Raw genomic sequence first — 12,821 nt, forward strand, 5'->3', positions numbered from 1 at the left:
ACATCTATCGAACACAATTAACCTGAATCATGTAAATCTCACTTCACGCATTAGCCTCAGAATTACACTTTTACCTCGAAACAATTATACTAACCTAATTTCTCAAATTCATAACATGCCTAATATCCCTTAAATCTCAACTCTTCTTTAGATATGAATAACTCTTCAATAAACTCTCTCACCCTTTGAACCCTCACTCAAATCTAGTTAGACATCCAAAACCTTATAGTACTGCAATATCACTTGTCCTTATAAAGGATCTCTGATGACCTAGATGTCTAGAGTTCATCAAACAAAACATGATACCACCTTAAGTATTTCTCAATCATAGTAGTAGCATGGAATGTGTGTGGGTTCAATGAGATCGATATAGTGCCTTAATATAAGAATTTAGTAGATGTTATTAATCTTGATCTCTTATGCCTATTGAAAATAAGAATTAAAATTCACAAGTTTAACACTAGATTCATCATTATTAAATTGATTTTCAATAATGAAGCTAATTGCAATAATTTTTTATCAGTGAGTAAAAATTAAAGAATTTGTATCCAATAGGACGCCTCCAAACTCTCTTCCGCACCCATCTTTATTCAGGATACATGGTGAGATATGTTATGGTGTTCTTCCATCTTTTGTTGCATTTTCTTTTCAATGCTACTAACTCGATGGATAAAAAACACCTTTGGGTTGTTATTACTAGCATTGCTTCTTTTTCTTAATGGTGCTTGGATTGATATAGGGAATCTCAACTTTAATAGAATCCAAGATAACAAAATTGGAGAAATCTTGTTCACTTTAGTAAGTTTGCTGTTTTTGATATTACTATGTTTGGTAATGAGGCTTTTTGATCTCCATTTTACTGGGCACTCCAATAGCTGATTTAATTTAATAATCTCTTCCACTGCACTATCAGGATTAAGCTTGACACGACCCTTATTAATTTGACTAGGAAAGATCTCTTCCAGGATGTAAATAATCTCTCCCCCTCCTCAAATAAGGTTTAAATTTGGTTTGGATCTTCCTTTGCATTAGTTTGTCTCACGATGCCTTCCCTATTGAGCCTATTGTGCATGAATGGTCCCGATATGTCATACACAATGAGCCTGCTATTTTTCTTAGAAGTCGTTAGTCCCATCGTTGCCTTCCCTCACAAGCTCCTATCATGAAATCAACTTCTCCTAACACATAGTTGGTTTTTTTGCCAAGCCCCCAACTATGATGCACAGACACGGACACGGCGACACGGATACGACACGACACGGACACAGGACACGTCAGTTGTTGAAAATATAGGACACGGGTTGGACACGGTATTATAGTTTTTATATTTAAAAAATAGTGTATAAAAATTAAATAAGTATAATTTTAAAAATAATTTGAAAATAATAAGTTATTTAACTAGAATTTATGCTTAAAATGATTAGTATTAGGATGTCGAGATTCAGGCGTCGATGTCGTTTATCAATCACTGAGAGAGGAGATGAAAATAGCTTCACTGTCAAAAAGAAATGAAAATAAGAATATTCGATGATTGGGTATTAAGTGCGGACATTGATTTGGTGTTGTGGATAGGAAATAAGAAATTTAGTTTAAATCCAGTCAAACACAAGAAATTATATTTAAAAAAATTCATAAAATATTTAAGATACGCGTGCCGGACACGCGTGTCCAATTTGAATTTAATATTTTTTTTAAACGGACACGTTTTCGGTGAGGAGTGTTGGACGAGTGTCGTGTTAGATACGATGTCGGACACTGCACGCCTCTTTGAGGAGAAGTGTCGGTGCATCATAGGCCCCCAATGAGCTCCCATTATTACAAAATCTTCTTCTCTTCACAAGTCATTGATCCCATCAATAGGCTCTCATTGCAAATTCTCTTTATCCTCGCACTGTCAATCACATCTACAAACCCCAAATAAACTCATATCATGAAACCCAATTCTGTGATGCCTACTCCAAGAAGCTTCATTCACCTAGGTTTAATTCAAGTTTAAATTAGATTCAAATTTGAACAATGGTTTGATTTGAGATTCGAATTCAAATCATTTCAAATCAATCTCTCCAAACAAGCATCAATAAATAATACAGGAATACATGAGGGATAAATTCCCCTTAAATAAATTTTGGAATATATCTAAAAAATAGCAAGCTTTTTCCAATTACAACTTGCATGTTTTATCTTATCATTTAAATCATGTTGTTATTTGTGTAAGGTTGATCTACAATGGTAGAATATTTTATGAAATTTCAAATTAAACTAATTTTAATGACATATGGTAGCAGATATGTTATTAAACTTTCGGTTGGTCATGTGCTCAGCCTTTGATGCATTAGCTTCAAATAACTAGTTCAGCAAGCAGTGTAAGTTCTGAATGACCATTAACACTTAACCAAGAAAGTAAAACATAAGAAAACAACCCTTTTCAGATTCTACGAAAAAAACAAGACTAAGGCATCATTTGGGACAGCTTTAGACTACTATTTTCCCCCTATTTTTAATAGATTTTACACTAAAAAAATAACTTTACAAAGCAATAAGAAAGTCATCCGAAACGAAGCCTAAGTTTTAATGTATAACACCAACCTTTCATCAAGAATTAAAGCCAAAACCAATAAGGCGAAATAAAATGTTCACATCCTGGCTACTTATATAAATCTGTGAAGCAATTGAAATCATAAATGCCAAATTCTGTTACATTAATGCAATATGTGCTCTTTAAAGAAATGAAACAGAAGTTTCTCACAATGGGAAACAATGGCATACAATAATTGCATGAACTATAACAGTATTAGCAATATATTAATCAAAGTGTTAACAAGCAGAACATACAATAAACTATTTTTCTTTCAGCATTGTCAGTAATTATATCAGCAAAACGTTGTTATGATTCAGAGTATAACACATCACAGATGGAGCTAAAAACAGTTTTACTTACAAGTTTACTTGGATTTGAGCTCTGCTGGATCGATGAGACCTTCCAAGACAACAAGTTGATCCAGAAGCCCAAGCTTATCATTTTCTAGAGCCTTGATATCAGCTTCAACCATACTCAGCGTTCTATCCAATGAGAGGCTTTCTTCCTCTAATACAAGATATTTGTGTCTTAGTCCTCGGTAGTCGCCACCCAAGGATGAGGAATCAGGCAAAGATTCTGATGTAGAGCCGTCTGTGTGTTGTAACGGTGGTTGGGATGCATCAGCTTTGAGGCCTCGTTTTGAGGTCTTCTTTGACTGTAGAGAACCTGCAAAACCAGCTTTACCTTTATCAACCCCGCCCTTCTTAGAAAGAGATGGAGCAGACTGGGTTAAAACTTTCTTCTTGGTAGACTTTGGACGAGGGACTTCCTCCTGAGGCATTATTCGAGGCTCTTGCATTTCTTCAATAGATGACAGTCTTTCTAGCATAAATCATACCAGCTTCTCACATTACTTTGGAAAAAAGAATTTGACTCGAGAGCTAAGAACATTAAAGGAGCCAAATATTTACAGCTTTAAGTTTCCAAAAATATAAAAATAAAAAATCTACAATATCAACCCACAGGTATTTCCATTTTTGCCCCTACTATCAGAACGCATATGCCACAGCTAATCTAAAGTTTCAAAAAAAAAAAAATTGCTTGTTAAATTGATTGCATGAATTCAAAACTTCTACGTTAAACAACATGATTCAATAATTAGAAGAACCACGATAATATTTGCTAGGTTCATAAAAAATACCCTTAGAAGGCTACCAGGGATCCCGGGATAACATGTATCCCGAGGCAGACCGTGTCACCCCTATCTTTACACTGACACTTGCTCATCCAGTCATCCCATTGCTTTGCTGAGGAAGAGGGTGAGAGCCATTTGGTGTCCTAAGGAAAATTTATCAAAGGTTATCGCACTCCACTTTATTGTGAAGGCTATGCTCCTCTCAATGGACCATCAATTTTGAAATAATACTTGAGAAATGACACATATCCCAAAACTTTTCTCTGAAAGCAAGGGAACCATAACGGTCAGATTTGACCAAGAAAGAACGCCTCCTTTTCAAACATTTCCATGACTCTTTTGGTTAATAAAACTTAACCATTTACCACTATTACAATCTGGGGATGCTCCTACAGCTTGGCCGCCCCTATTCAGAACTAATTGCCCATCTTGGTTTCAGCTATTTACAAATTAAGCAAGCACAACATGACTGACCCATGGACTGACTTTAGTCTGCTATATGGCCTTAAATTAATGTTCCGCTGTCTCCACGAGTGAACCTTAATTCAGGAGAAGACTCACTGAACTAGGGTGCTTGGGCCCTCAGGCTCAGCTTGGTGGTGTCCTTAACCTATGTGGACCCACCCAAAATAAATTTAACATCAAATTACTAAAGCCCACCATGGTCCACTAAGGGTTAACCAAAGTCGACCATTTGTCAAATTTGAGCTTATGGGAATCTCCTTAGCCTAATTGAGCTGAAGGATAATTTAGCTTTCTGGCTCCATTGGACCCTATAACATTAAGGCTTTGTTTGTTTGAGCATTTTTTTGCCTTCTCCGTTTCATAAAATGGAAAAATTTTTTTTTGTGTTGTTTGGTTCGTCAAATCACGTTCCCAATAACTCCTTTTTCTCATTTTTCTGCAGTTTTGAGAAAGCTTTTTATATGTGCTTCTCCGTTAGAAAACTCCATTTTCTGAACTAATGTTTTTTAAAACTGTGTTTTACAGAAGCACAAAAAACCAAACGAAGCCTAAATAAGTCGTGAGCTTGGTCTGATGAGACCCAAATAATCTGAGGTAGTGTGACTCATCTAACTTGAGCTAGCCTAAGGCTAACCTAAAAGAGACTATTATACTCAATCAAAGCAAATTGACTGGTGTCTTATGTCCCTAAAAGTTAGATGTGGGTGAGGAGTCCTGCAACCATTAGGTGGTTAAAAGGTTAACTTAAACTAACCAAAATCAATTTAATTAAACATCAAATCAAAATATTGTTTAATAGATCTAAGCATGATTAATAAGACTCTGACTTGGTTAGAATTAAGTTGGCTTAAGCTATAATAAACACTAGGTGGTTTAATGGACCAAAGTTAATTTAAAGCTCATATGAGTTGACAAACCTAGTCTAGGATTAACCAAACTTAGTCTAGTTGAGTTTAATAGAGGTTTGGGAAAGTGCATTCAAGGCGTTCTTTGTATCTTTGTTGGATATTCATCAACCCAAAAAGATTATAAGTGTTATCATCCCTCTACCAATAAAACACTTGTATCTATTGATGTTACTTTTGATGAACAAAAAACTTATTTCACCAAACCTCATCTTCAGGAGGAGGCTGAAACTGAGGAAGATGAGAAAAGTGAGCTTTCCCCTCTTGACCCTTCAGTTCCACCTCAAACCAATCCACCTAAACCTGAAACCAAAGGCAGGGAAACTGAAAACAAAGCTATTATGGATAATACGAGGTTTGGGAAAGTGTACTCAAGGCGTACAAATCCAAATAATGCTCCAAAGCTGATCCAAAAATTTGAACCGTCTCCTGAAATTGAGGTAAATACAAGTTCACCAAAAAACCTTCATTTTACCCCATTACTAACTTTGTATCCTTCCATGGCTTCTCACCTTCACACTAAAATTTCTTGGTTACACAAAATAATATTCATATTCCTAATAATATTTCTGAAGCATTATCTTGTGAAAATTAGAAAAATGCTATGAAAGATGGAAAGCAAGCCCTGGAAAAGAATAATACATAGGAGATTACCGACCTACAAGTAGGGAAAAAATTAGTTGGCTACAAATGAGTGTTCCCTATCAAATACAAATATGGTAGTACACTAAAAAGGTATAAGACAAGATTGATGGAGAAAGGATACACTCAGTCGTAAGGGATTGACTACCAAGAAATTTTTGAACCAGTGGCCAAGATGAACACCATGAGGATCTTGCTCTCACTAGCAACTAATCATAACTGGCATCTGTAACAATTGGATGTCAAAAACGCATTCCTATACAGGAACTTGGAGGAAGAAATATTTATGGAAATTCCATCATTCCACCATGATTCAAAGAACAATATGAGGGTAACAATGTGTGTAGGTTAAAAAGGCTCTATATGGGCTAAAGCAGTCACCTAGAGAGCTTGGTTTGGAAGATTCTTAAAAATAATACTACTTAATGGTTATCGGCATAGCCAAGAAGACCATACATTATTTTTCAAGCACTCATACTTAGGGGAAGTCACCTATTAAATCCTAGCCGTGCCTTGGCATTTTGATCCTATGACTATGATGAGAATCCATGGGAGGCTCAAATGTATCACGGTGATCTCCCTCCATATTTAGATGGTTGATTTAGGAAGGATTATATTAGAGCAATTACACATTATTTTAAGATATCTTGTATAGATCTATAAATAGGGACAAGTTTGTGCAGTAAAATTAAGCTTTTTCCCTCTCCAATTCTTTAAATTTACAATAAACCATAGGAGCTCTTGAGAAATTCAGAGATGGGCACCCTAAATAAAGGAAGAAATACACACAATAATTTAATTCGAATCAATAATAGTGATCAACTCATACGAGAAATTAGATACATCAATAAATAGGCCAAGCAGATGCCTAATTTGTGTCTATTTGGTCAAAATCCAATGGTTGCAGCCTCTCCACCTTTTCACATAGCAACAAGTGGGAGGTGACCCACTAAGACCTGTGGTCTATTCAAGGGCTGAAACTTGTGTTTCTTAATCATTGGACAAGGAATATCAGTAAGATGATTTCAATCAAATGGTTCAACACTTCCAAATCAATAGAGAAAAGGACAAGTTGAGATACATGAATTTTAATTCATTCACAAAATCTTAATACTATGAAAATTATATAAATAAATAAATGTAAGTACAAAGCTTATAAAATTAGTTCATTAATTCAAGAAAAAACATATTCATATGCCATAAAAATTTTACATCATTTTGATAAAAAATCAAACACATGATTAATAAGCATTTAATTTCCTGAACAAAATAAACACTCCATACTTTTGAAAAATTCAAAACTAATTTAAATTTTTTCAAAATTTCTAAGAATTTAATGGAAAGCAATGTTGTGATCTTTAAATTATGTGGGATCATTAAGGCCACTGATTGTATATGAATGTCTCAAGGTCGTTCGGCACATATTTTGCAAATTAAATCTCCCGTTCCATGCAGTAACCCCATGATAAACACCTGATTACAAATTTCTTAGCTTCACACCTGATTTAGCAAAATATGTGCAGAAATGTAGACATTCACACCACAATCATTCAAATTTCAATTGCTTTAAATCAAAATTGTTTTGTTCTACGACTTAAAGATGGCTCACTCTAAATTTTTATTCAACTCGAAATCTATTTAATATATGATATGTGAACATATATAGGTGTTTTAATAAATGTATAAACATGAATATATATGTTTTCAATAATTTATATAACATAAATTAGTTACAAATATATATGTATCATCATCATCACTAACCTTAACTATTTGGAGTTGGTTTTATTATACTTGTCCAGTGTTGCCTTAAATGATAAATCTAATCTTTATAAATTATTTTGAAGTTCTGTAATTTTTTTCTTTATCTATAGTCAATCAATATTGGGTGTATGTTGGCAAGGTGAATACGCACACACACACAAGTGGGGATGAAAAAAATTGAACACTTTTTTTTAGATCGTATTGTACGACATTTAATAAATTTAATTTAAATCATAACTAATCATATTGTACTATTTATACAAGATAATCAGAATTTGTGATATAACCCCGCAATTGGAACTAATTTACTAAAAATAAGTAATTTTCAATTTTGAATTAATCATATTATACGAGCGTGTTCGTACTATACAAATAGTAAAGAACTTACCTATTTTGGACCATTGATCAAGTAATCGGATAAGAATCAAATATTGATTGATGATCATATGATATGATCCAAATCGTCCAGAACGATTCAACAGAACCTTTGGCAGATGAACTTTGGCTCTTCCTGGATGAACCTTGATATGATATAGTTGGTCGTACTATACAATTCATATTATACAGTACGATCTAAGATAACTTTGAAATGGTTATTTAACTAATCAAATAGTACAAACCGAATATCATATTGTATGGTCAGAATATTAAAAAAAAATTAAGATTTCATTAAAATAGCCTCTCTTAATTTTTTTAGAAGAGAGTTTTTGGAGAGAATCTCAATGTGGGTTTCTGTGAGAGAGCCCTTGGGGAGAGAAAGTAGGCCTCTTCCTCACGAAATTATTGAGCAAATTATTGGGAGTGAGGGTAAGCTTGAGAGAATCCTTAAAGGTATTCCAGGATTTTGTGAGATGATTCAGACGAGAGTCTTGTCAACCTACACATATCATTTAGGGTTTGCGTCAAGTGTTTTGCAAGGGTCTCTAAAAAAGCCTTGGGTGAAGACTTAGTACTAACCAAGGAAGGCTAGGGGAGCGGCATCTCCACCATTGCGAGGAGCAGGAGCCGCATGACATCAACTTTGAGCATGACATCAACTTCAAATAAGATTAGATCATTCAGTAAAATATATTTGAATATTATTTGGATATAATATGATTTTTCTTCAAATAATATTGAATCATGACACCAACTTCAAATAAGATTAGATCAATGGGTAAAATATATTTGAATATTATTTAGATTTTATTAGAGTTTTGTTTGAATCATGTTTGAGCATGACATTAAAATATTGTTCAACCTTTGTTTGAATCATGCTCAAATATGTTTCAAATAAATGTTCTAATTTCGTTCGAACATTGTTCAAAAATATGGTCCAAACTTATTCAAATCTTATGCGAAAAATTTTTTAGCCATGCCTAAAAATGGTTCAAACCTTATTCAAACAAGCCAAACATGGCTCGGACAAGGTTTGAATACGAAGAAGCTAAGAATAACAAAATGTCATCACTCAATATTTTTCGCAAAAAATGCTTTGGAACAATGCTTTATATGTGTAAAGAAAGGTATTAATGTCCAAATAAAATTTCAGATATATTTCCCTAAATAAAAAATAATAAATATATTTTATCAAATGAATGTATTATAAAGCATATAGAATCAATTAATCATTTATAATCTAAGAATATATATATATCAGCACAAAAAAATATATGCAACAACAACATCAAGCCTTTGTCCCACTACGTGGGGTCGGTTATATGAAATCCTTTTTCGCCATTGTGTCCTGTTAAAAGTCAAATTCTCATTTAAATCTAATAAAGAAATATCATTTATATTATTTTCTAACCAAGTCTTTTTAGGACTACCTCTACCTTTCTTAACATAAGTCAAATCTAATACCTCAACTTTCCTAACATGGTCATCAGAAGGCCTCCGTTTAATGTGGCCAAACCATCTAAGGCGACTCTCTCTAATCTTATCTTCCACTGGAGCTACTCCACCTATATTATTATTATTATTATTATGTTAAAAGATTTTTCAAAATTTGGATGGAGCCGAAAGCAGTTGCTACATGTCAATAGCCTAACTGCATCTTTCATCTTCTCTCCCTCTCTCTCTCTCTCTCTCTCTATCATTCATCCTTGGTCAGATCAAAAGGAGCCCGCTTTGTTTCGAACGTCTTCTTGTAGGCAAGCGACCCTATGTTTCTCTTTTCGCATTTGCGCTTCTACTGCACTTGGTTTTCTTCTTCATGAGGTTTTGCCTCGATTAATTTTTAGGGCTTTTGCATAATTTGTTTAGATTTTACTTTTAGAAGTCACAGTATAGTGGATAAATTTAAGAAATTTTTAGCAAAACTATGACAATGGTTCTTCAAATGTTTCAACTTAACTGCTGTCAAAATTTTGCTACATTTTTAGTGGTTGATATTATTGCTATGTTGATCGCCTCCAATTATGTTTGGATGGAGTGTCAAACTGTCAATACTACAATTTACCCCAATCACAGATGAACCCTACAGCATTACTAATTCTAGCAATTATATTTACAGAATATTTTTTAAGTTAGGTATCCAATTATTACTGTAATGATCAATTTATCAATGTTAAACTGATAATATTACTATTCTGTGGAAATTTTCTTTTGTTTTGAGGGATTCATAGTATTTAAGCCTCTATAGCTCGTATGCATTTATGCACATACTTAAAAGAAGAATTCTAGCACTCAGCCTTAGGGTTTTTGCCTTTTGTGTAGTGATGACATCAAGCCAAGTTCCACTGACCTCGGCTCAAGGTCCCAAAATATTAAATTTGGCTTAAGCCAAATCTCAAATGAATAAAAAGTGTTCACCCTTAAGTCGAGTTTCCTGCTGATGAGTCAAATCCAAATAATAATCAAATAAATCTTATCTTATTAGAAGTTGAAAGTGATATTGCGTGTTCTAATATTTTTTACAAGTTGCTTTGATGCAAGCCCACATTATTTCTTGTTCGAACACATTTCTACATTCCTTTAAGTGCAAGCCCACATTAGTTGACGGTAAAAGAAGAAGTTCCAATATTGCTCTCTTTATTACTATATGATATGCAATTTTAGTGATTTAAGTAAAGGTCTAGGTTTGTTTGAGGTACCTGGACAAACAAGGGGCGGCGAAAGGAAGGACAAAGGAATACCCGACGAAATCGGGCTTGAAGGGGGCAGAATCCCGTGCGGCAGAATCGGTCGTGAAGGGAACAGAATCCCGTGGGAAGGAATCGAGCGTCCGGAATCGCTCGCGGCTTCGAACGGCGTGAGGGATCGCTCGCGGGGAGGGTGAGGGATTGCTCGCCGCTTCTGCTGCTAAGGATGGGTCGTGACTCTAAGGGGCTGTTTGGCAACAGGATTTGAGCAGGATTTTTATGCTAAATACTGCCAAACGGGATTCGATCGCCCCGTAAATCTCACGGCGGAAAAAAAATCTCTACATCCTGCGAAGCAACAAAGCCGAACAACAACCACGAAAAAGAGAAGGTGAAAAGCAAACCCTACACAACTCTACTTGTGCTGTTGGTTGAGCACTTACTCTTCCATTTAAGAAGTTCATAGTTCTGAGTCTATGTATATGTGTGTGAGAGTTTGTCTTAAATGACCTAAATGTCCCAAAAAAAAAAACAAACCCTAAAAGCCACTAAGCTATTACTGGTTAACTTAATTAATAATTTAAAATATTAATAAAAAGTAAATTAATTAAATAATTAAGAGTATAATTAGAGCATTAATTAATTATCTAATTTAACATAATTATATAGTTAGTAATATAATTAGTAATTAAAAGTAAATATAATTAGCTTAATTAATATAATTTAAAATAGAAACTATTAAATATATAATTATTAGTGTAAATAATAAATAATTAATTAATGGGTAGCAGAATTCTTATGTTTTTAATGAGATAATTAATAATATAATTTATAATTAAAACTAACTAAATAATACTTAAATAATTAATTAAATTATTAGTAGGATTATTAGTTAAATAATTAGTTATTTCAAAATAATTAGTAGGATTAAATATAATTTATATGCCATTGATAAGTATGATTAAGGTTGAAAGGTGTGCCAAAGCTATGTTGAAGTTATTAAAGATATATTTGATGGAGTATTAACTTGTAATAAAGTAATTATGAGTGATCAAATATTTTTCAATTATATAGGATTATATTGAGGATCAACATAAAGTTAATATATTTTTGTTTGATTATGGTATGCTTATAAAGAATATTTAGAGTGAGGCTTCTTGAAGTATTTTGTTTTGTATATTACATAGTTCTAATCAATAAGCTTCAAGTAAGAAAAGTGAAAAAGGGAAAATTTGAGAAAATATTGAGTAGATTTAAGATATGAAAATAGTAGAATAATAATTAAGTATATGATAAGCAATTTTATTGATTTTAATATTAAAAATTATTAATCAATTTTATTAGAAGATAAAGTGAGAGTTAGATGTGATAGTTTAAATATCTTAGATTTATTGGATTTATTATATAGAAAAACAATTTTGTGATGATAATAATTTTTAGAGTCAAGGCTCATTGTTTAATATAGATAAAAGTCTTATTGGTATTATGCAATAAGAAGATATCATGAAGACCTATATTGTAATTTTACAGAAAGGCAATTTATCTAATGATATGGTATGGATTAGAGTATTTGTCACAAAAAGCTTTGATATCAAAATTGAGCATGAGAAAAATGTAAATGCTAAGATGGACGCATAACAAAAATTTTAAAGGAAAAAATAAAGAATGATTATATTAAGGGAACAATTTGAGTGATATCTATTAGAGAGAATAATTAAAAATATACTCAGGTGATAAAACATTTGGAATGCGAAAATGAGTGAAAGAGAAAATGTTCTAAGGAGGGGATAAAATTTAGCCATTAGAGAAGTAGAACAAGTAGTGTTAGAAGATTAGGAATTCAAAATGCTATGGCACACTATGGGGGCGGGGTTAATTGGAAATTAAAAAAAAATCTTAAAACAAAAAAATATGCAGAAGAGAAAATCTTTTTTTAGAACAAAATAATTTTATAGTTTATTCATGAGTTCAGTTTTAACAACAAAAAAATATCACAAAAATATATAATATTAAATAAAAGTATGAAATAAAAAGTGCAAGAAAAATATACAATGCAAACCAGCAATTTTATAGTGGTTCAATCACCAAACCTATGTCCACTTCTAAAGGCCCTCCTACTTGGTAATTTCACTATGTAGAAAACTCTTTTAACACTCAGTCAGGTGAATAAGCCCTTCTCCTTTAATAATGGAGAATAAACTTTACATGACTCTTATATCCTCCTAAAGTATCTCTCATCTTGCCTACTAGCACGATAGAGATGTCAATCC

The 12,821-nt window shown here is 33.0% G+C and overlaps 1 protein-coding gene across 2 annotated transcripts; it reads right to left on the reverse strand.

Moving 5' to 3' along the window:
* Positions 1-2,669: 2,669 nt before the first annotated feature.
* On the reverse strand, positions 2,670-10,980 carry LOC110113474. Of its 2 annotated transcripts, none has more exons than XM_020846082.2 (2): positions 10,564-10,980; positions 2,670-3,396 (listed from the first exon to the last, which is right to left on the reverse strand). In XM_020846082.2, the coding sequence occupies exon 2, from the start codon at positions 3,375-3,377 to the stop codon at positions 2,943-2,945; it is 435 nt and encodes a 144-aa protein (XP_020701741.1). In that variant the 5' UTR covers positions 3,378-3,396; positions 10,564-10,980; the 3' UTR covers positions 2,670-2,942. The 2 variants fall into 2 exon arrangements, with proteins under 2 accessions (XP_020701741.1, XP_020701740.1); XM_020846081.2 differs by having other exon boundaries at positions 2,670-3,400; positions 10,564-10,978.
* Positions 10,981-12,821: the final 1,841 nt, after the last annotated feature.

The sequence above is a fragment of the Dendrobium catenatum genome, unplaced genomic scaffold (assembly GCF_001605985.2).
Source record: "Dendrobium catenatum unplaced genomic scaffold, ASM160598v2 fragScaff_scaffold_1493, whole genome shotgun sequence".
Taxonomy (NCBI): Eukaryota; Viridiplantae; Streptophyta; class Magnoliopsida; order Asparagales; family Orchidaceae; genus Dendrobium; species Dendrobium catenatum.